Source organism: Giraffa tippelskirchi, chromosome 13 (assembly GCF_054371585.1).
Source record: "Giraffa tippelskirchi isolate mGirTip1 chromosome 13, T2T-mGirTip1v1.2.pri, whole genome shotgun sequence".
NCBI lineage: Eukaryota > Metazoa > Chordata > Mammalia > Artiodactyla > Giraffidae > Giraffa > Giraffa tippelskirchi.
The window spans coordinates 7677835-7696638 of NC_137287.1; the positions used below are offsets into that span (position 1 = coordinate 7677835).

Genomic DNA, 18804 nt, shown 5'->3' on the forward strand with positions numbered 1-18804 from the left:
AGAAGGTCTTCTCCCCTCCTCATGTTTCCTTTGATTATAAAACTGCAGCCCCACTAAGTTCTTGGGGCACGGCATGTCTCGCTCGCCTGCATATAGGTCTCACCAGCGTCGTAGTCTAATAAGTCACTTCTCATCTACCACTCTGCTCTCGCCGAATTCCTCGCTGCACTGAGACATAAAGCAATACGGTACTGGCGCTCTTTGGAGCCCCCCTGAAATGACACCAATGGGTTTCACGACTACAGTAAGACCTGCTGTGTGACTATGGACAAGTAACTCAGCCTCTCTGGGCCTCACGTGCCTAAGTTGTAAAGTGGGGCAATGGTGGGGCACCCCCTCCATAGCGTGGCTGTGAGTAGAGCTTGCTGATGTCAGCAGAGCTCAAGAGGCACTTTTCGGTGCTGAGAACTTTGGGAACATTCTCATTTGCCTTCGCTGGAGCCAGGGGCCACTCCATCATCCCCTCTGTGCGGATGAGGAAGCCACAGATGGAAGGGCTGGTGTCAGTCTGCTTTGCAGACAGGACCCTGCAGGGGCACTGTGACAGAGTTGCCCACTCCTAGCACAGCTTCACCCTCCCTGGGAGAACAGAGAAACAGACCCTGCTCAGAGAGAAAGAGAAACAGAAGCAAAGAGACAGGAAGTCAGAGAAACTACGGAGACAGAGGGAAGGTTCTAGTCCCCGAATGAGGTGGGGGCAGAGTGAAGGGGAATGTGGCCCCCCCAATTCTCCCCGGGGACCCCTTGTGTGTGTGTGTTGGGGGGAGGTTGCAGGTTCCTCGGGGCACCCCAGGGTGGCTGAGAGAGTGGCCTTGAGCAGAAGCCTAGGCGGGCAGAGCAGGCACGCAGCGCTGACCACTGTCCCCAAGGTGCCCTGTGAGTGTGGGGGTCCCAACAGTGGCCAAGCAGGGCAGCCAGAAGGGAGCCCAGAGGTGCCCATTCTCTGAGGCCTCCCCAGAGCTGCAGTCACTTAAGCCCCTCAGCTCCAGCCCACTGCCCCTTCCCAAAGCGGGAAACTGAGGCAAGGCAAGGCAATTAAAAAACCAGGAGTCCTGGGTTTTGAAAGGGGAAGGTTGGGAATCCAGAGTCTTGGGTCTAGATCTCTGCCCCAGCCTCTCGGAGCCGCCCAGGGCACCCTGTACTCATAGAGGTTGATGTTCCAAGTGGGCTTCCTGGAAGAGGTGGCAGCAGGCTGGACTTGAAGGAGCAGGGCTGGGGCGGGGGGAGGGGAGGGACAAGGGTCCAGGCATGGTTCTCAGGCACCCCCTGAGCAGAGATGGCCCAGGACTGGGGAGGGATCGGTGTGATTCCCAGGAGACCCTGGTCTCCAGACCCCTGGCTGAGTGTCTCCCAGCTCCAGGGGAGGAGGATGACAGAGGACTCGGCATGAGGCCAGCGCAGCAGCCGCAGCCAGAACATAAACCTGTCAAGGCTTCTGGCGCCACTGCCTTCCCGTTCCAGCTCCCGACAGGCCCTGGCTGGGCTGATGGGAACCAGGAGTCCTGGAGCCACGGTGGGGTGGGGGGTTTGGGGGGGCTGTGGGGGAGACAGGATTTGGAGGCAGCTCCTGGTTCTCAGACTCCTGTCCAGGGGGTCCAGCTCACCCTTCACACCTGCTCAGAGGGCGCCCCTCCACCGCCACAGACACCAACTTCTCTGCTTTCATGGCATCACAGCTTCTGGTCCTCTGTGGGTGTTTCCAGTCCAAGCTCCAACTGCTCGCCACAGGGCAGGCCGATAAATCCAGAGGAGAGTTGTTGGGACACGGAATAGCGACTTTATTCGGAAAGCCGGCGGACCAAGAAGGTGGGAGACTAGTGTCGCAAGGAACCATCTTCCCCACGTTAGAATTCAGTCTTCTCATACTGAGAGGGGAAGGGGGAAAGTCCCGGTTCCGGCTAGACTCCAGAGAGGAGGTGTTCATGTCTTCCTCCCTGCTCCCATTCACAGGTGGGCCTGCTCAGGATCCGTCCCGTGAGCCAATCCAAGGGATTTTAGCTTAACACTCATGACCTGGGTGGCAGGGTTCCCAGAGGTGGTTCATTATGTATAATACAAGCTTACAGGTGGGATTTCCTTTGGTGATCCAGTGGCTAAAACTCCGCACTCCTGATGCAGGGGCCTGGTATTTGATCCCTGGTCATGGAAATAGAGCCTAACTAAAGATCCCACAGGCAGCAACTAAGACTCAGCATAAGTAAATAAATATTAAAAAAAAAAAAACTTACGGACATAGTGATTAACTTGTAATAGAATATGAAAGTCCTTCCCTATTACCTGGGCACTTGGGACCCTGGCCTCTGGGTGCCCTCCAGCCCTCAACTCACTAGGGTCCCCCCTGCCCTAGCAGCCCCCAGCAGGACCCCCACTGTCCCTCCTAGCATCTCTGCTTCGGCTCAGTCTGGTACCTTCTGTGTGACTGACCTCTCCCGCCCCTGCTGGACTCTACCCATTTCTCTCTGGACTGCGCCTGAGTGAGGGGTCGCCAGGCTGACAGTACGCCCAGTACTGGGGGGACCAGGCCTCCCCAGCTCCTTGGGGGCGGAGGCCTCTGTCTATTCCCTGCTGCGGCCATGATGACACACAGTGGCAGACGCTTGCTGAATAAACGCGGACTCCTTTTCTTATAGTAAAACGCACACATCTTAAGTGAACAGCTTGATGGAGTTTTACACAGGCGTACACCTGGGTAGGTCTTCCCTGATGGCTCAGTGGTTAAGAATCTGCCAGCCAGTGCAGGAGACCTGGATTCAATCCCTGGGTTGGGAAGATCCCCTGGAGGAGGGCATGGCAACCCACTTCCGTATTCTTGCCTGGAGAATCCCACAGACAGGGGAGCCTAGTGGGCTACAGTCCATGGGGTCGCAAAGAGTCGGACACAACTGAGCAATTAAACAACAACAACCACGCCTGGGTCATGCAGATGGAGAGCTAGGTCACTTGCAACCCTAGCAAGCTTGCTCATGCCCCAGTCCGGGGACAACCTCTACCCCAAGCTGATACCCCTCGGTTATTCTTGCCTGCTTCTCATCTCCCTACAGAGGGGATCACATAGTATGGATTCCTCTGCCTCAGGCTTCTCTTGCTCAGTGTGATAACATCCAGGACAGTCACCCACAGGGCCCCCCAGGCCAACCATCCATGTTCTGTCATTGCTGAACAACCTTCCACGGTGCGGACAGAGCTCTCACAATGCCCTTCGCCCGGGCACAGACATCTGTGCGCTGTATCATGTGCAGTTTGGACCTGTTACGAACAAGACTGCTATGAGCGTTCTCAGACCTGACTTCTGTTGGAGGAGAGCACATTGTTTCTCTCTACAGGAGAAATGCCGTGAGCAGAACTGCTGGGTCCTAGGGGGGACATCAGAACACTGGGTCCTAGCCTGGTCAAGTCCTTACCGTCCCTCTGCGGGCATGTCACACCTGTCCCCACCCTCTCCCCAGTGGACACACTGGGTGGCTCCCCTACCTCCCTCCAGCAGCCCAGTAGCCGAAACTCCAGATTCTTCGGTCTTATTTGGGAGAGCTGGACAGCTGTCCTGACCTCACTACCCCCACGCCTGTGGGCCCAGGGGCCCCTCTCACGGCAGAAGGGCCCACTGGGTTGGTCAGCAAGTCGAGAGCCCTTTCCCCCACGAGAGCAGAGAACTTTCTTCCTGCACTGGGAGCACTTCCCGTGGCACTCTGGGACCATCTACTTAGGGGTCTGTCTGTCTGTCTTGGCCACTTGGTTCCCACAGGACAGGGGCTGTGGCCAAGCTGTTCCTGTCCCCAGTGCCCAGCACACAGCCCAGGGAGGATGACGGCAGGCGAGGATGCACAGAAAGGTGGGATGGGAGAGGGCAGCCCGAGAAAACTGTCCCCACCTTGGGCGCTGAGCCTGGAGATTTAGGCTTAAGGTCCAGTCTATCAGCAGCTTTTAACTTCCGGGGGCCCTGCTGTGGCCTTGGCGTCCCTCTGAGGTCCAGGCAGGATTGAGAACCCACCCTTCCCTTCATCCCCGCCAACTAAGACTTAGACTCAAGGCAGGCCAGCCCGGGACAACCACAGCCACATCGGCCAGCCTCTCCAGGCCCCAGGGGTCCACGTCCTGAACAGCTCGGGCTGGACCACGTCCACGGTGGGAAGACAAGGGGTCTCCTGCCCTGTCGAGGCCCTTCCCTGACATTCTCGGAGACTCCTCAGGGGGCTGGTGGCCGGACTGGGGAAGGGGGGTAAGTTGTGGTCAGACTCTGTGAGCAGAGGTGCCACTGCCTGCCCCGCCCTTGGCCCTGAGCCCAGACCCAGGTTCCTCTCTTCCCAGAATTTCATCCCCCTGAGTAGTGTTACATGCTTTGGCCTCATTAACCTCCTGAACCTTCCAGAAAGGAGTGGAAACATCCTCCCACTGAGGAAGCTGGGGGTGGAAATGGGAAAAGGGCAGGGGATCCTGGCTGCAGCCCAAATCAGAGGCAGGGGTCCAGGGGCTAGGCGCCCCTGCCTCCCCACCGAGGGCCCTGCAGCCCCCTCCCTTCCCCTCCAGCAGAGTTCTAAGACCCCTCCAGGTTCCATCGCCAGCTGGTGGCACTTACCACACCCCTGTCTGTTCATCTGTAAAATGACGCTAATCATGGGATTGCCCCAAGGATGTGAGGTTCACGTACGTGAATTGTTCAGGCCAGTTCCTGGTGTCCAGTAGGTGCTGGACAAGGATCCTTGGCATTGGTATGCCCTCTGCGTGTGGCCCTTGCTGGGTTGGGCTGGAGTGACCAGGGGGTGGGGGTGGAGGGATTGAGGAGGGAGCGGTCTGAGTCTCCTGGTCTCCGTTTCTGCTGCCCTTGGTCTCTCTCAGCCTCTATCCTACCAGGGATGGATGGAGAGGCAGTTTTGAGGGCAGCCAGGAGATATTCTTGGAGTCCTTGAGGTCCAGAGGGGACAATGAACTTGCCATGGAAGGAAGTCACAGGGGTGGCCACAAGGAGAAGGTGACAACTGAGGTGGGCTTGGAGGACCAGGGGGATTTTGGCTCCAAGTAGAGGGGTGGGACGATGGGACCATCAGCAGGAGGGCGAAAGGAATGGCATCTGTGCGCCCTCGAGCTGCCAGGACACCAGAACCTCGAGGCCGACTCTGGGCAGCTCAAATCCACCCAGCAGGCAGCACCATGTCCCCAGCAGCTCTACACAAGTCCCCAGGGTCACTGGGGGGCAGCCTGCACCTTGGCCTGAGGCCAATCAGGGGGTCCTGGGAGGACCACGCCCTCAGCCTGGGCTACCTTCCTAGCAGGGACCTCCCAACAGGACCCTGGAGAGACCTCCCCTCTCAGGTCACACCCTCGCATCTTGGTGCCCCAGGTGGAAACATTCCCTGGGGAGCTTAGGCTGACGGGGCACTGCTGAGATCTTCAGACCCTTCCACCTGGGCTCCTGCTGCAGGGCAGACCTGGGTGTCTGGAGAGGAGCCGGGGTGCGGAGATGGGGGTTGGGAGGTTGCAAAGGGCGTCGGGGGAGGGCCCCTGGGGGACCCCTGCATACCTGCCGGTTGGAGTGATGGGCCGTGAACCGTCCCTGCCCCTGACACCCCTTGTCTTTCTCACTCTTCTTTTGGCTTCAGTTTTGCCCTTTTCCCCTACTGAGCCCGGACCTGGAACAGAAGCCCATTTTCTGATTTTATCTTGTGTTTATTGGGAAATGGTCGTGCCCATCTCCGGAGCAGCTCAGATGGCTTCCCCCCAGGAAGTGAGAGAGTTCCCATGGCTTGTCAGAGTTAAAAATAGAGACAAATGATGTAGTGAGAGGCAGAGAAAGGTAAGAGTGGGGGATACAGGGAGAGAGAGAGACAGAAAAACAGGGACAGAAGGGCAGCGGGATACAGCAGGTCCTCTGCCCTCATCTGTTCGTCCATCTATCAGGCTGACATCAGAGGCCGTGTGCCCCGCTGGGTGTCGCTTCCTGGCTCAGGGCCATTGTCCCTGAGTCCGTTTTCCCCAGATTTGTGCACCCGAGAGCTGGAGCGCCAAGTGGGTTGGTGTGGTCTCTGTTACCCCACCCACCCCTGCCCCGGCAGCAGTGTCGGCACCTCCGTCCCATGACGGCCACCTCATCATCGCTGTACAAGTCGAGCCCCTGCTGATGCAAGACTGGCCGTGAGGGCCAGGACGGGAGCCAGTGACTGTCTGCTGAGTTGTAGGAGGGAATGAATGAACGAATGAATGAACGAGGAGGGACTGAGTGACCCGAGGGCCTCACCGCTCATCTCTTCCATCCTTTACTGAGGGGGGTCAGACAGGGTTCCAGGGCTGGGGCCGGGACAGGACACTCCTCGGGCGCTGGGAGCTCCACAGCACGCCCTGCGTGGCTCTCCCTGAGGGCAGGTCTCACAACATGGCTCTGGGGCTTACACTTCCTCTCTGCTCCGTCGGGATCCCAGTCGGCAGCTCTATGGGCCAGCCATCCTGGCTCACGAGGCCTTCCCCTCCAGCCCAGTCCTGGACTCCCAGGCCCCAGAAGAGCCCAGGAAAGCCAGCTCAGGCATGGCTGAGGCTCCAGTGAGAGCCTGGGGTGGGGTTCAGGGGGGGTGAGGGGACGCCCTACCCACACTGTGCTGGGCTCTCAACCACTGGGCTCAGCACTGGGCAGGTACCCAGGAGCTGGCTGAGACTTGGTGGCTGGGCTGTGCCTGTCACAGGAAGTGGTGCCTGTCCCCGTGGGGGCCTGTGATCCGGGACAGGGGTTGATCCGGGTCTTCTCCAGAACTCGGCTTGGGGGCTGGAGGCCCAGGGAACCACTAGGGGGTGGGGGCCAGAGGACAGCTCTAGGTTTGGCTGTGGGGTTACATGGTGGCCTGAGGTCCTCTGGGATATCCATCCAGTCAGAGGCAGCCAGGATCCCTGACCTCCCCAACTCGGGGGTCGGTCAGCTCCTGTAGATCCCTTTCTGTACGCCCTTCACCCTGGCCTCAGGCAGCCCTCCATCTAGGAGAGGACTTTGTGGCCCCTTTCTCCACTCTGGAGACCACAAAGGTGGGGACGGATCTGATTCCACAGGATTGGCACAAAGTCCATCTGTGCCCACTCTGTGATATTGTGATATAATAAGAACTGTATACTTGGTCTTTGTCCTGGCTCCTGGGACAGAGCTCTTAAAACTTGGGAATTTCCTGAGTGCTGGGGTAGGAGGAACATATTTTGTTATTCATAAGGAGCCCCTATCAACCATACCTCAGTTTATGCTAATGAGGTGACTCTGGGTGAGCCCCTAGAGAGCTTTTTAAAAAAATTTATTTCATCTCGGAGCTTGCAGGATCTTAGTTCTCGGACCAGGCATCCAACCTGCACCCTCAGCCACGAAATCACAGAGTCCTAACCAATGGGTTTCCTTGGTGGCTCAGACTGGAAAGAATTCGCCTGCAATGCAGGAGACCTGGGTTTGATCCCTGGGTTGGAAAGATCCCCTGGAGGAGGGCATGGCAGCAACCCACTCCAGTATTCTTGCCTGGAGAATTCCATGGACAGAGGAGCCTGGTGGGCTACAGTCCATGGGGTCACAAAGAGTCAGACACGACTGAGCGACTGAGCACACACAGCCACTGGACCACCAGGGCACCCCCCTAGATGGCTTTAAGATGGAAGCAACCATGTGAATAAAGGGCTGGAAATTTCAGCCCTGCCCTCCATGGACCACGCCATCCAGACCCCCCTGCCCTCCAGCCGCATGATCAGAAGGCCAGAGGGGAAAGGCCAGGGTATTTAATCTCTCTACCTCCTGCCCCTGCCAGACAGACCCTTCCCATGGCTCCTGCTCACTGGCTCTGGAAACCCCACCAGCCCTTCAGGGACAGGAGTGTTTATGGCCCCATCAGTGCCCTGGGTCCCCTTGATACGCTGCCCACACTTTTGTCAATGCTCTCGATTGCCCCATTAGACAGTGTGCCATCTGTTTCCTGCCAGTGCCTGACCCATACCGGGCGCTGGTGGAGAGCAGGGCCTTACAGTTAACCAGTTCAACTCTCACTTTTACATAAGGGGAAAACTGAGGCCAGAGAGGGTAAGTGATCCATCCAGGGTCACCCAGCCCCAGGGTCGGGGCTCACGGCTGCTCTGGAAAGGCCAAGGCTTCGCTGGGCAGAGGCTGGAATTCCGTGTGCCCCCTTCCCTCCCTGCCCCTCCCAGGCTAGTCACGTGAGAATTTCCTCCACACCAGGAGCCGGACGTGTCTGCAGAGGCTTAATAAACCCATGAGGGCCGTTTGCACCACCCGGACACAGACACCTGGGCACCCAGCCAGCGCCCTCTTCCCTGCCCGCTGCCCCAGAGGGTGAGGTCCTCCACATAGCAAGGGGCGTCTCCTGGCCTTCTCGCTGTCCCTCACCCCACCCTCCAGCTGTCCCCACCCTGCCCACCCAGCAGTCACTGTGGCTTCCAGGCCTTTGTACGCTTGGTTACTCCCATCTGAGTCCCGTTCTTGGGTCCACTGGCCACAATGCGGCCCCTTCTCCAGGAAGCCCTCTCCTCTGGCTCTCAGACCTCTGCATTCCCTCCACCTCTTGTGCTGGCTGGTTGCCCTCTCCTGTCCCCCACAGCGCTGAGCAACGTGAGGACAGAGCTCTGCCTGGGTCATCTCGGCCCGGAGTGGAGTGGATCACAACAGATGCTCGGTGTCCTGCATGGGGTTTGGGGCCCCAGTCTGAACCCAGGCATCTCCAAGGAGTTACAGTTTCTCACACACTTCCACACCCCCACCCAGAGTGAGCACAGGAGTGCGGGTGAAGCCTAGAAGCTCTAAGTCCTCCAGCCAGGAGGAGAGGCCACAGAGAGGAGGCTGGGGGGAGGGACGGCTCCTAACGGGGTCACTGGATTCATCCTCACTGCCAGGCTGGCTGGGCTGGCCTAAAACCCCTGGGCTCCGCCCCTGATGCTGTGTCCTCCTGAGAGGGGCTGGGACAGGCACGCAAGGAGACCACAGAGGTGTATCATGACCCAGCCCCTCAGGGGGCTGTTGGGGACATTTATTCCTGACAGGGACAGGCCCAAGCTTTGGGCTAAGGATATCCTCCCCTCCCCGTTAGTCAGAAACACTCTCTCCTCGGGCTCTGAAGCAGCAGGGTGGGCCCCAGCCTGCAGCCTGCACCAGGAGTCCCCCTGGAGGCCCTCAGGAGCCCCCCACGGCTGAAGGCCTGGACATGTGGTGGGTGTCATACTTTCTCATGAACACCAGCTCCCCTGGGCCGGAGATGGGCGTGCTCCCACAAGTGTTGTACCTGGGGGCGTGGAGGGGAGAGGAGAGAGGGAGAGGATGGTGAACGGAGAGCCCGATTGAAATCCAATGGCCGTGGCTTAGAGCCTGGAGCGCTGTGCCCCTAAATCTCAGAAAACGCAGCTCTGTCTCCCCGCTCTTTGTGATCACCCCGCTCCCATGGTCTCCTCCACTCCCCACACCCAGGACGCCTCCACAACAGCATCTGAGTTTCCCCTGATCAAAAAAGGCCACTGGCTCTCTCTGGCCTTCAGGATACAGCTCAGTCTTGAATCAAGGCCCAGGCCTTGGTGGCAACTCTTCTGCCCCCAGACCCTCCCCACTTACTTCCCTCCCCCTCCTCTTCAAATTCTCTTTAGGGACCAGATGTCCCTTTCCTCTAGGAAGCCTTGTGGACACCGCTTTCCCCACCAGGCCCCAGCATCTGAGTTCTGAATGAAGTCTTGAGCGCTCAAGTCAAAGCTCAGCACTTAGACTAAAAGCTCATCTCCATCCATCTGGACCGCCTGCTCGCCCCCACTTGCAATTCCAGCTGATGCCACCAGAGGGAAGATGGTGTCCGCTCAGAAAATGTGGCCCCACCCACCGGCTCCACCGCGGGTGTCAGGCAGGCAGCGGGACGAGGGAGGCAGGGGTCAATGCGCGCACAAGCGCACACACTGGCTCTAGAACACTAGGGATCCCTTGATCAATAACTGTTACCCCTGTTTGGCCTTCAGGGAAAACCTCTCCCGCAGAGCTAGCTAGCAATGGGGAGCAGGGTTGGAGGCCTGGTTCCAGGGGAAGGGAAGAGGGGGCCCATGTCTGGAACCCCACCCTCCTAGGGGAGTCTCGACCCTGTCCACGTACCAGGTGAAGATGAGCAGGGTGAGGAGGGCAGCGAGGAGGATGGCCAGCAGGATGGACAGGATGGCAATGATGACCACAGTGCCCGCGGTCTGGGGCCCTGGGGCAGCCTGGAGCACCTCGGCTGAGGACGCGAGGGGGTACCACAGGCGGGTAGGGCAGGAAGGGAGGAAAGAGATCTGACCTCAGAAGGGGGACCTGGAACAGCCCCCAGACCAACAGTCTCTCAGCCCAGCCGGGAAGGATGGGGCGGGGGAACAGGCTGGGAGAGGGGCTCTGAGGGGCTAGGGGCTGGCCCATTCCTCCCAGCCCACCCCTAGTCTGCAAGAGCCCCCAGGCCTAGTGTTGGCCCTGCATGCCTGGCCACATACCTTGCTGCAGGCGAGTCTCATTGGACCATTCTGTCTCAGCCATGGGTCCCCTGTCACTCATCACCACGAACTTCACTCTGAACAGAAGACCCAGCATTGGGGTGGGAGTCCCTGGGACCTGAAACCCTCCCACCCTGGTGCCTGTCACTCTGTCTCCCTGACTCCCAGGACCTGGGGGGAACAGCCTGGAGCTAAAAGCATGGCCTTAGAGTCTGCCGGAAGGGGCTCTGATCCCAGCTGTGACTATCTCCGCTGTGTGGCCTTGGGTGCGTGGCCTGCCCTTTCTGGGACCCTCAGTGTCCTCACTTGGGACAGTGTATGGAGTGGGCTAGGTCCCCCAGCACAGAACATCAGTGAATCAAGTCCTGAATGAGATGAGATGGGGCCCACTCTGACTGGATGGGGAGACCCCGCCCATGTGGTCCAGGTAGCCCATGGGGTAGAGGCTCAAGTTGGGGGGACCTCTGCTCAAGACAGGACAATTCACTGCGGCCTCCCTGGTCCCCTCCTGCCATTGGCAGAACTGGATGCAGGCTCCCAGGCACCCAGGCTCAGGTCTGGACACAGGTGGGAGCTGTCCACTGCTCCCCCGCCGCCCAGCCGCTCACCGGTAGGGGCCGGGGCCCGGCAGCGGGCAGTTGCAGCCTCTTGTCCTCGGGGAGCAGCAGGTATCATTGCCAACGCGCAGGACCCGGAGCTGGTTGCTGGGCTGGCCGCCTGGGTAGAGAGCCCGGCTGGCCCTCAGCGTGAGGTAGTAGCCCCCCTGGGGGAAGTCGGCAGGGACCGGGGTGTTCTCCACCTTCTGTGGGGCCATGAACTTCTGGGTGGCTGAGGGTGGCACCGAGGGTCAGATGGTGGGGGGGGCCACATCCACCTACTCCCTGCTCCCCCCAGGCCCGCCTGCCCATTTCACATAGGGAAAAGCGAGGCCCCGGCAGCACCCACCGTTGCTGTGGGCCACCACCAGCCAGATGGCATCAGAGTCAGAGATGCTGGGGTGGCTGAACTGGCCCCGCGGCTGCTCCAGCGTGAAGGTGGACTGGGTGAGCCTCCCTGCCAGGGTGGCGCTCGACAGCTGGGGCACGTAGCTGATGCGCTCTGGGCCGGGTGAGAGCAGAGCAAAGAGGCTCAACACGATGACCAACTCCCCACAGCCTAGTCTGGAGGCTCATGGTCCTGGAAGCCCCAGTCTGATGGGGGAGGCATGGTCCTGAAAGCCCCAGTCTGAGGGGAGAGTTAGGGCTTTTCCTGGGAGTTCTAATCAGGCATTAATCAGGAGGGCTTCTTGGCAACTCTGTGTTCAGCCCCTGGCCCCTGCCTTGGGAGCCTATTAGGGGTGGGCACCATGGGAGGTCAGGGGGAAGCCTTGCCCCCTCGAGTCACCAGGGTCTCAGTGAAGCACAGGGCAGATGGAGGCTCAGGAGGCCCCTCCCCCAGCTGCATAGTCAGTTCTGGGAAAGGCTTCTTAGGTCTTGCTGGGGTGAGACTCAGATTTGGGGGAGCCTGAGCCCAAGCCTGAACCCTAGGCTGGACTCTGGCAGAGCCCAGTGACCTTGAGCTGACACTCTCTGGGCCTCAGTTTACCCACCTCTCGAGTCTCCCCAGCTCCACCCACATGGTCCAGGTTGGTTTGTTTGATGGGAGGAGTGAATGGCTTGGTGGGGGGAGTGGTGGTGACACAGGAAGACCCCAGGCCCAGACGTGGGGACGGATCCTGGCTCAGAGCACAGGGTGAACTCTCCTCCTCACCTAGAGCTCTGCACCTCCCGCCCCCCTCAAGACTCCCTCCCCTTCGGGAACTTGTTCCCTTCTCAGCCCCTCACAGCCCTGTCCAGCCTTCAGGCTCTGCTCAGAGAGCTCAGAACGCCTAATGCCTCTCCGGGCCCCCTGAGGTCAGAGCTCTGCCTCCCTCCAGCCCCAGATGCTGGAGAGCTGCAGAAAGATGAGATGGGCTTTAGGGAAGTTTCCAGAACCCTCTTCCTCTTTTGGCTCAGTTCAGTTCAATATGATTCATCTCTATTAAATTCAGCTCAGCCCCAAAGGTTCAGGGCTAGAACCTTCCCCTCTCAGAGCTCCCGGCTCTAACACTGAGGCACCCTGCATACAGCAGGTACTTAATGTTCCTGCTTAACAGAGCAGCAGAGATGGGGGTCGGGGGCTGTGTCTGTACGTTCTTCCAGTTTAAGAGCCTGACAGTGAACAATGCCTGTCACTCCCTTGCAGAGCTCCTTTTGGAGTGTTATCCTTAAAGACTTCTTTAATTTTTTTTAATTAAAAAAATTTTTTTTTGGCCATGCTATGCAGGATCTTAGTTCCCCAACCAGGAGTCAAACTGCACCCCCTGCAGTGGAAGCACAGAGTCTTAACCACTGGACCGTCAGGGAAGTGCCCTGAAGTCTTCTTTAAACCTCTCCTGGGGACAGGGAGGAGGGGAGGGAGGGAAGCCACTTGGTGACAAGTGGGCTCAGGAGACTCGGGGATGAGAAGCCCAAAGAGAGGGAGGAAGCGTTCCTTGCTCCCCTGTCTTGGCGGGCGGGGGGGACAGGTGTCTGCCTTGTGCCCTCTCCTGGTGGGCTGTCTCCCTTGACCTGCCTGGGACCCAGCCCCAGACTGGGACTCGGAGGCAGCTGGGGGAGGTGGGCTCTGTCCTCCAGAAGCCTGAAGCCTGGTGGGCGCCACCCCCTCCCCATTCTATCCCCACCCTGTCCCTACCCTCACTCACCCAGGCTCATCCCCATCTGGAGGCAGGTCAGCAGCAGCAACAGTGCCATCAGCAGTGGAGACTGTCCCCCACCGAGCCCCATGGCCAGAACAAGCATCCAACCATCTGTCTGTCCGAGGGCCTGTCCGCAGCATCCAGAGCCCCAGAGGCTCCACTCTCTGTGCTGGGATGGGGCAGCCGCTTCTGGCACCTCCTGCTGCCCCTCCCAGGCGCCCCCTTCTCCCAGACAACTGGTCGGACGGGTTTAGAGGCTGAATCTGTTGGCCCCAAGGATTTGGCATCGCCAGGGAGGGGTCTGAACAGAATAATTAGCTGCTGTGCTGCCAGACCAGCCCAGACACCCCACCCCCACTCCAGGAGGGCCTGGCCAGGGAGGAGCTCCAGAGGAGGCGGCAGCCCTGGGGTCCAGGCGGCCCCAGTGACAGTCCTGCCAGGCCCTGTGGAATCTCCTTGTCCAAACAGTCCTCCAACCTGGCACCCAGGGCTCCCCATGGCCCCCCTGTGCGGAAGGGAGTAATCCTCATTTCCTGAACGAGGCACAGAAAGGGAAAGGGGGGCTTGTCTAAGATCACCCAGCCAGCTGGGGCAGACCCCAGAATTGGAGGATCACCCCCCAAGGCAAGCCTGGGGGCACTTAGGGCACTCCCTGCTGCACCCCTGCTGCCTGGCCCTGGGAGGGGGCTCCCCATGGCCCCCCTGTGCGGAAGGAAGTAATCTTCATTTCCTGGATGAGGTACAGAAAGGGGGAAGGGGGGCTTGTCCAAGATCTCTGGAGCAGACCCCAGAATTGGAAGATCTCCCCCCTAAGACAAGCCTGGGGTGACTCCCTGCCGCCCTCTGCAGCCTCGCCCCAGGAGGGGGCTCCCCCACATCACCCTCCCTCCTCTCCTTATCCAGGTGACCTGACCTCCTCTCTCCTTCCTCCATCCCTGGCCACTGCCAGAGCAGGACAATCCCTCCTCCAGACAGAAGGTTCTCCACTGGGGGCCAGGGCTGGTGGGCGGAGCATGAACCGACCACCTCTCACCTGGACTGGAGAAGCAGCCCCTCACGGGGTTCTCTGCTCCCAGCACCGGCACCCCACTTGGTCCAGCTCCACACCCGACCAGAGCCACCCTCTTAAAAGTGCTCCTTTGGGGAGTACTTGAATTTTTAAAAAACAATTAATTATATTCTTTAGTCATTATAATGCATTTGATTTATATCTCTATATGAAGTTAAGTAGTAAGTGTTAGCCGCTCAGTCGTGCCCGACTCTTTGTGACCCCAGGGACTGCAGACCACCAGACTCCTCTGTCCATGAGATTTTCCAGGCAAAGGATACTGGAGTGGGTTGCCATTTCCTTCTCCAGGGGATCTTCCCAACCCAGGGATCGAACCCAGGTCTCCTGCACTGCAGGCAGATTCTTTACTGACTGAGCTACAAGGAAATATCAAGTATATAATCTATTTGATTGCCATCCCACCTGAACTCTTTCTTTCCCAAAATACTTAAAATGTGCAAATTGTTTATTGCAGTGAACTTCAAAAAAGGAAAATATTCCTACCCACACTGTATTATTACCTAGCAGACTTTTTTTCGACCATCTGTTTACTTGGACTTGCTAGTAAATGGTTCTAGACTTTGCAGGATTGAACATTACTGTATTTCACTAGTGATTGACTCGGCCTTAAGGGAGTGTTAGTTGCTCAGTCATGTCTGACTCTTTGCGACCCCGTGGACCGTCGCCCACCAGGTGCCTCTGTCCATGGGATTCTCCAGGCAAGAATACTAGAGTGGGTTACCATTTCCTCCTCCAGGAAATCTTCCCTACCCAGGGATCAAACCTGGGTCTCCTGCATTAGCAGGCAGATTGTTTACCATCTCAACCACCAGGGAAGCCCAGCTGCCGGGGAACTGGGGGCCAAAACCGGAGTGGAAAACTCAGGGAACAGGATTTCCCAGGTGGTCCAGTGGCTACGACTCTGTGCTCCCAGTGCAGGGGCCTGGGTTCGATTTATGGTCGGGGAGCTAGGTCCCATATGCGGCAACTAAAGATCCCGAATGCTACAAGTAAGACCTGGCACAGCCAAATAAATGAATAAATACTCTTTTAAAAATATGTAAAGGGGGAGGGGAGGCAAACAAGACTAGGGGAGTCCAGGTGTTCATGGGGAGCCTCAACCAAAAGGTGCTGAGACACCCTCTCCCAAGGCCTCTCGCCTCTGTGTCTTGGCTCAGGCCAGGCTCTTCCTGGAGGGCCCTTGCTGCCTTGTATACCCCTCGAGCTCTTGTCCTTCGGCCCTACCTACCCCAGGGTCTGGCATCACCAGAAACCCGCCGGATTGGCCTTGGTGCCTCCTCTTAATGCCCTCCACAGCATCTGACATGTACCTCCATCTTAATACATAATCGTTGCAATAAAATGTATTGTTTCATCAAGTGCATCTCTGGACACACCTGGCCCTCCTCCCACTGGAAGCTCCTGGAGGCAGGAACCGCCCCTCCTTCCCCACAGGATGGCAGGGCGGAGGGGGTGGGCTCCCGGGTCTGGCACAAGGAGTGGGGTGGCGCTCCACAAAGCAGCCATTTCAGCGTGCTCCCGGATACACGGATGGGCTTCAGATGCAGGTCATCCTGTGGTCAACATTTAGCCATGGGACACGGAGGTTGTGCACATAGACTCTGAAGCAGGGGTGTGGGCCTCTCAGAGGACATGACCAGTGCTGCTGGGCCCGGAGACTGAAGAGAGGGGAACACGAGCCGGCCCAGAGGGGGCCCAGCCGGCAAGTCCCGGGCAGACCCAACCCTGGAAAAGCTTCTTTATCTCTCCAGCCTGTTATTACAGAAATGGTCACACCTAGGAAAGTTGGAAGTATATAGAACAAAGAATGCCCTTACATACAGTCCCCACCCAGATTCAACAGTTGTTAACATTTTGCTATACTTGCTCTCAAGCATCTCCCGTGTGTGTGTGTGTGTGTGTGTGTGTGCATGTGTGTGTGTGTGTATACATACTATGGGAGAGTATAGTATATATGTGTGTATAGTATACACACATATGCCTCCCCGGTGGCTCAGTGGTAAAGAATCCGCCTGCGATGCAGGGCGTGCAGGAGATTCGGGTTCGATCCCTGGGTCGGGAAGATCCCCTGGAGGAGGAACTGGCAAACCACTCAGTATTCTTGCCTGGAGAATGCCCACAGATAGAGGAGCCTGGCGGGCTACAGTTCATGGGGTCACAAAAGAGTCGGACACAACTAAAGCAACTAAGCACAGTATATATGTGTGTGTGTGTGTGTGTGTGTGCATGTATACATACACTAAGTTACTCTGTATACATCAACATATACCTACATGTATAATATATACATATATGGATATAAAACTTATACTTACATATATATGTATACTTACAAAAAGTGTGTATAAATATATACTTATATACTATATATTACAATTACTTGTAATATATTTTAATATAATGTACAGTAATAAAAGTATATAGATTGACTTTTTTCCTCTTTTTTTACTCTTCTGAAAGGCAGCTGAAAGTGACCATCATAACATGGGAGGAGCTGCCTTCAACCTTTCGAAAGTACATTCTTGCCCATCGACTCTTCTTCTCAGATCCCAGAAGCAGACAGGCAGGCCTGATTATTAGTCTCATCATACAGATGAGAACACTGGTCCCCCACAGGGAGAGGAGCTTTCTCGGCCCTGTGGAAGGTCAGTGGTGGGGTTGGAAACCGGCCCCCTTTTCATCTGTGTTTAACCCAAGGGCCATAGGAGCAAAGGACTATGCATCTTTCTCAGTCGGTGGCCCCCTCGTTACTGCTCTGCACAAGGTCTTGCTTTTTTTTTTCCTAATCTCTTCCGGCCCTTCTCTATCCTATTTCTGCACTCCCCAAGGCATCAACTCTCCTCAGTTTGGTATGTGTCTTTGCGTCAGTTACCTATGGATGCAGTGATGTGCATTAAGGTCTTTGTCTGTGGTCCCCAGCACGCAGCTCATAAAGGAGCATCCTTGGTTCCCTGAAATAGCGCCAGAGTGATAAAGGTGAAATGGGTGTTTTTTGTTTTTCTTCTGTAACAAGCCCCCTTCAACCACACCTAAGTTTATGTTGCTATGATTTTGGAAAGCCCCTAGATAATCACAGGATGGGGGCTGGTTGCCAAGGGAACCAGCCACGTGGTTAGAGGACTAGAATTTGCAGCTTCATCCCCTGACCTCTGGAGAAGGGAGAGGGGCTGGAGGTTAGATTAATCATCAACTGCCAATGGTTTAATCAGTCATGCCTATGTAATGAAACCTCAAAAAAAAAACCCACAAATATTGAAAAAAAACTAAAATACTGAAAAATCAGTCCTATTTCTACTGATTTGAAATGCTATTTTCAAAAAATTTTATCTGTTTAGCTGTGTCGGATCTTCATTGAATCATGTGGGATATTCCATTGCATCCCAGAGACTCTTTCATAGTTGTGGCTCGTGGATTCAGTAGTTGAGACACACGGGCTTTAGTTGCAGCCTTCGGGCTTAGCTACTCCACAGCATGTGGGATCTTAGGTTTCCAACCAGGGATCAAACCCACGGCTCCTGCATTGCAAGGCAGATTCTTAACCCTTGGACCACCAGGGATGTCCCTGAAATGTTATATTTTTAATCACAAGCCACAGACGTGGGCAACCCTCAATGCCCCTTTTCACTTGATCCAGGTCAAGTTCTCATATGTAACCAGGGCGTTCCTCCCCGCAGCCCACTTGGGCACCAGCTGGCCCTCCAGGCCCAGTGCTCCTTCCCAGACCGACAGAGCCTGAGGAGTCCCCCTGGTCCTGCATTCAACCCAGGGCTGCTGCAGGCGAGCCAGTGTGAAGGGGATGGGGACCAGAACACCTGGGGGGGGCCAGGGAGGGTGGGGGGTGGGGGTGGTGGGACACACCTAGCCCTGGGGAATAGTCTATTCCCAAGGACCTACCTGGCCATGTACCTGGGGTGACTCAAGGGACAGGGTGGGGCTCCCAGAGATGTCTGATGACCCGAGCCCACTCTCAGCCCATTCCCCACTCCCTGCCCCGAGGGCTCTCCCACTGCCCTGGCTACCTAGATTCAGGGCTCAGACAAGGCACAGGGACTGAAGGGTGAAGCTGAGCCTGACACTTCCATGAAACAACACGTGGAGGCCTTGGGCCACCTCCACTGGGGAGCGGAGGAAGTGGGGCTGAGGACTTGGAGGGAGAGGCCAGGATGATTAATGGGGCATTCCTCTCTGTCCCTCAGCGGGGAGAGGTCAAAGTCTGGGAGAAGAATGGTTGTCAAGGGCGACGCATTCTTCCCAGGGATCCAGCCTGCGTCACCCCACAGGGAGTGGGGTTTCGGGGAGGTGGGGACTGGAGTGCCTGTGCTGAAGGACCTTAGAGATGGTCACTCATCTGACGGGGGTGGGGAGACTGAGGCCAGCAGAGAGGAGCAGGGCTGCCTGCGGGGCTCACCCGGAGGAGGAGGAATCAAGGGTGACCCCTGGGCTCCTGTCCCTAGAGGTCCAGGCTGGAAGCAGTGGTGGTCAGTGGAGAGAGGGCCAGGACACGGCTGCAGCGGGCCCTGGGGAGGAGAGGAGGAGGCCAGGAAAGCCAGGTCAAGGGGCCAGCATG

At 57.3% G+C, this 18804-nt stretch overlaps 1 protein-coding gene across 3 annotated transcripts; it reads right to left on the minus strand.

The window, feature by feature from the left end:
* Positions 1 to 8949: 8949 nt before the first annotated feature.
* UPK3BL2 (uroplakin 3B like 2) lies at positions 8950 to 18445 on the minus strand. Of its 3 annotated transcripts, XM_081557821.1 has the most exons (8): positions 18132 to 18445; positions 17110 to 17188; positions 13175 to 13469; positions 11398 to 11550; positions 11061 to 11280; positions 10453 to 10529; positions 10085 to 10205; positions 8950 to 9239 (listed from the first exon to the last, which is right to left on the minus strand). In XM_081557821.1, exons 3-8 carry the CDS (start codon positions 13269 to 13271, stop codon positions 9131 to 9133), a joined length of 777 nt encoding a protein of 258 aa, XP_081413947.1. In that variant the 5' UTR covers positions 13272 to 13469; positions 17110 to 17188; positions 18132 to 18445; the 3' UTR covers positions 8950 to 9130. The 3 variants fall into 3 exon arrangements, with proteins under 3 accessions (XP_081413947.1, XP_081413946.1, XP_081413948.1); XM_081557820.1 differs by lacking the exons at positions 17110 to 17188; positions 18132 to 18445 and having other exon boundaries at positions 11398 to 11559; positions 13175 to 13363; XM_081557822.1 differs by lacking the exons at positions 8950 to 9239; positions 17110 to 17188; positions 18132 to 18445 and adding an exon at positions 9683 to 9767 and having other exon boundaries at positions 13175 to 13363.
* Between the last annotated feature and the right edge of the window lie 359 nt (positions 18446 to 18804).

What these genes read in the sequence shown, in the direction of transcription:
- UPK3BL2 (XM_081557820.1), bottom strand. Translation starts at nt 13,271, where the DNA reads ATGCTTGTTCTGGCCATGGGGCTCGGTGGGGGACAGTCTCCACTGCTG. An exon ending in CCGGGCCCCGGCCCCTACCG is followed by an intron (nt 10,530 to 11,060) that starts GTGAGCGGCTGG and finishes TCTTCTGTTCAG; the next exon opens with AGTGAAGTTCGTGGTGATGA. An exon ending in ACCCTGCTCATCTTCACCTG is followed by an intron (nt 9,240 to 10,084) that starts GTACGTGGACAG and finishes CCACGCCCCCAG; the next exon opens with GTACAACACTTGTGGGAGCA.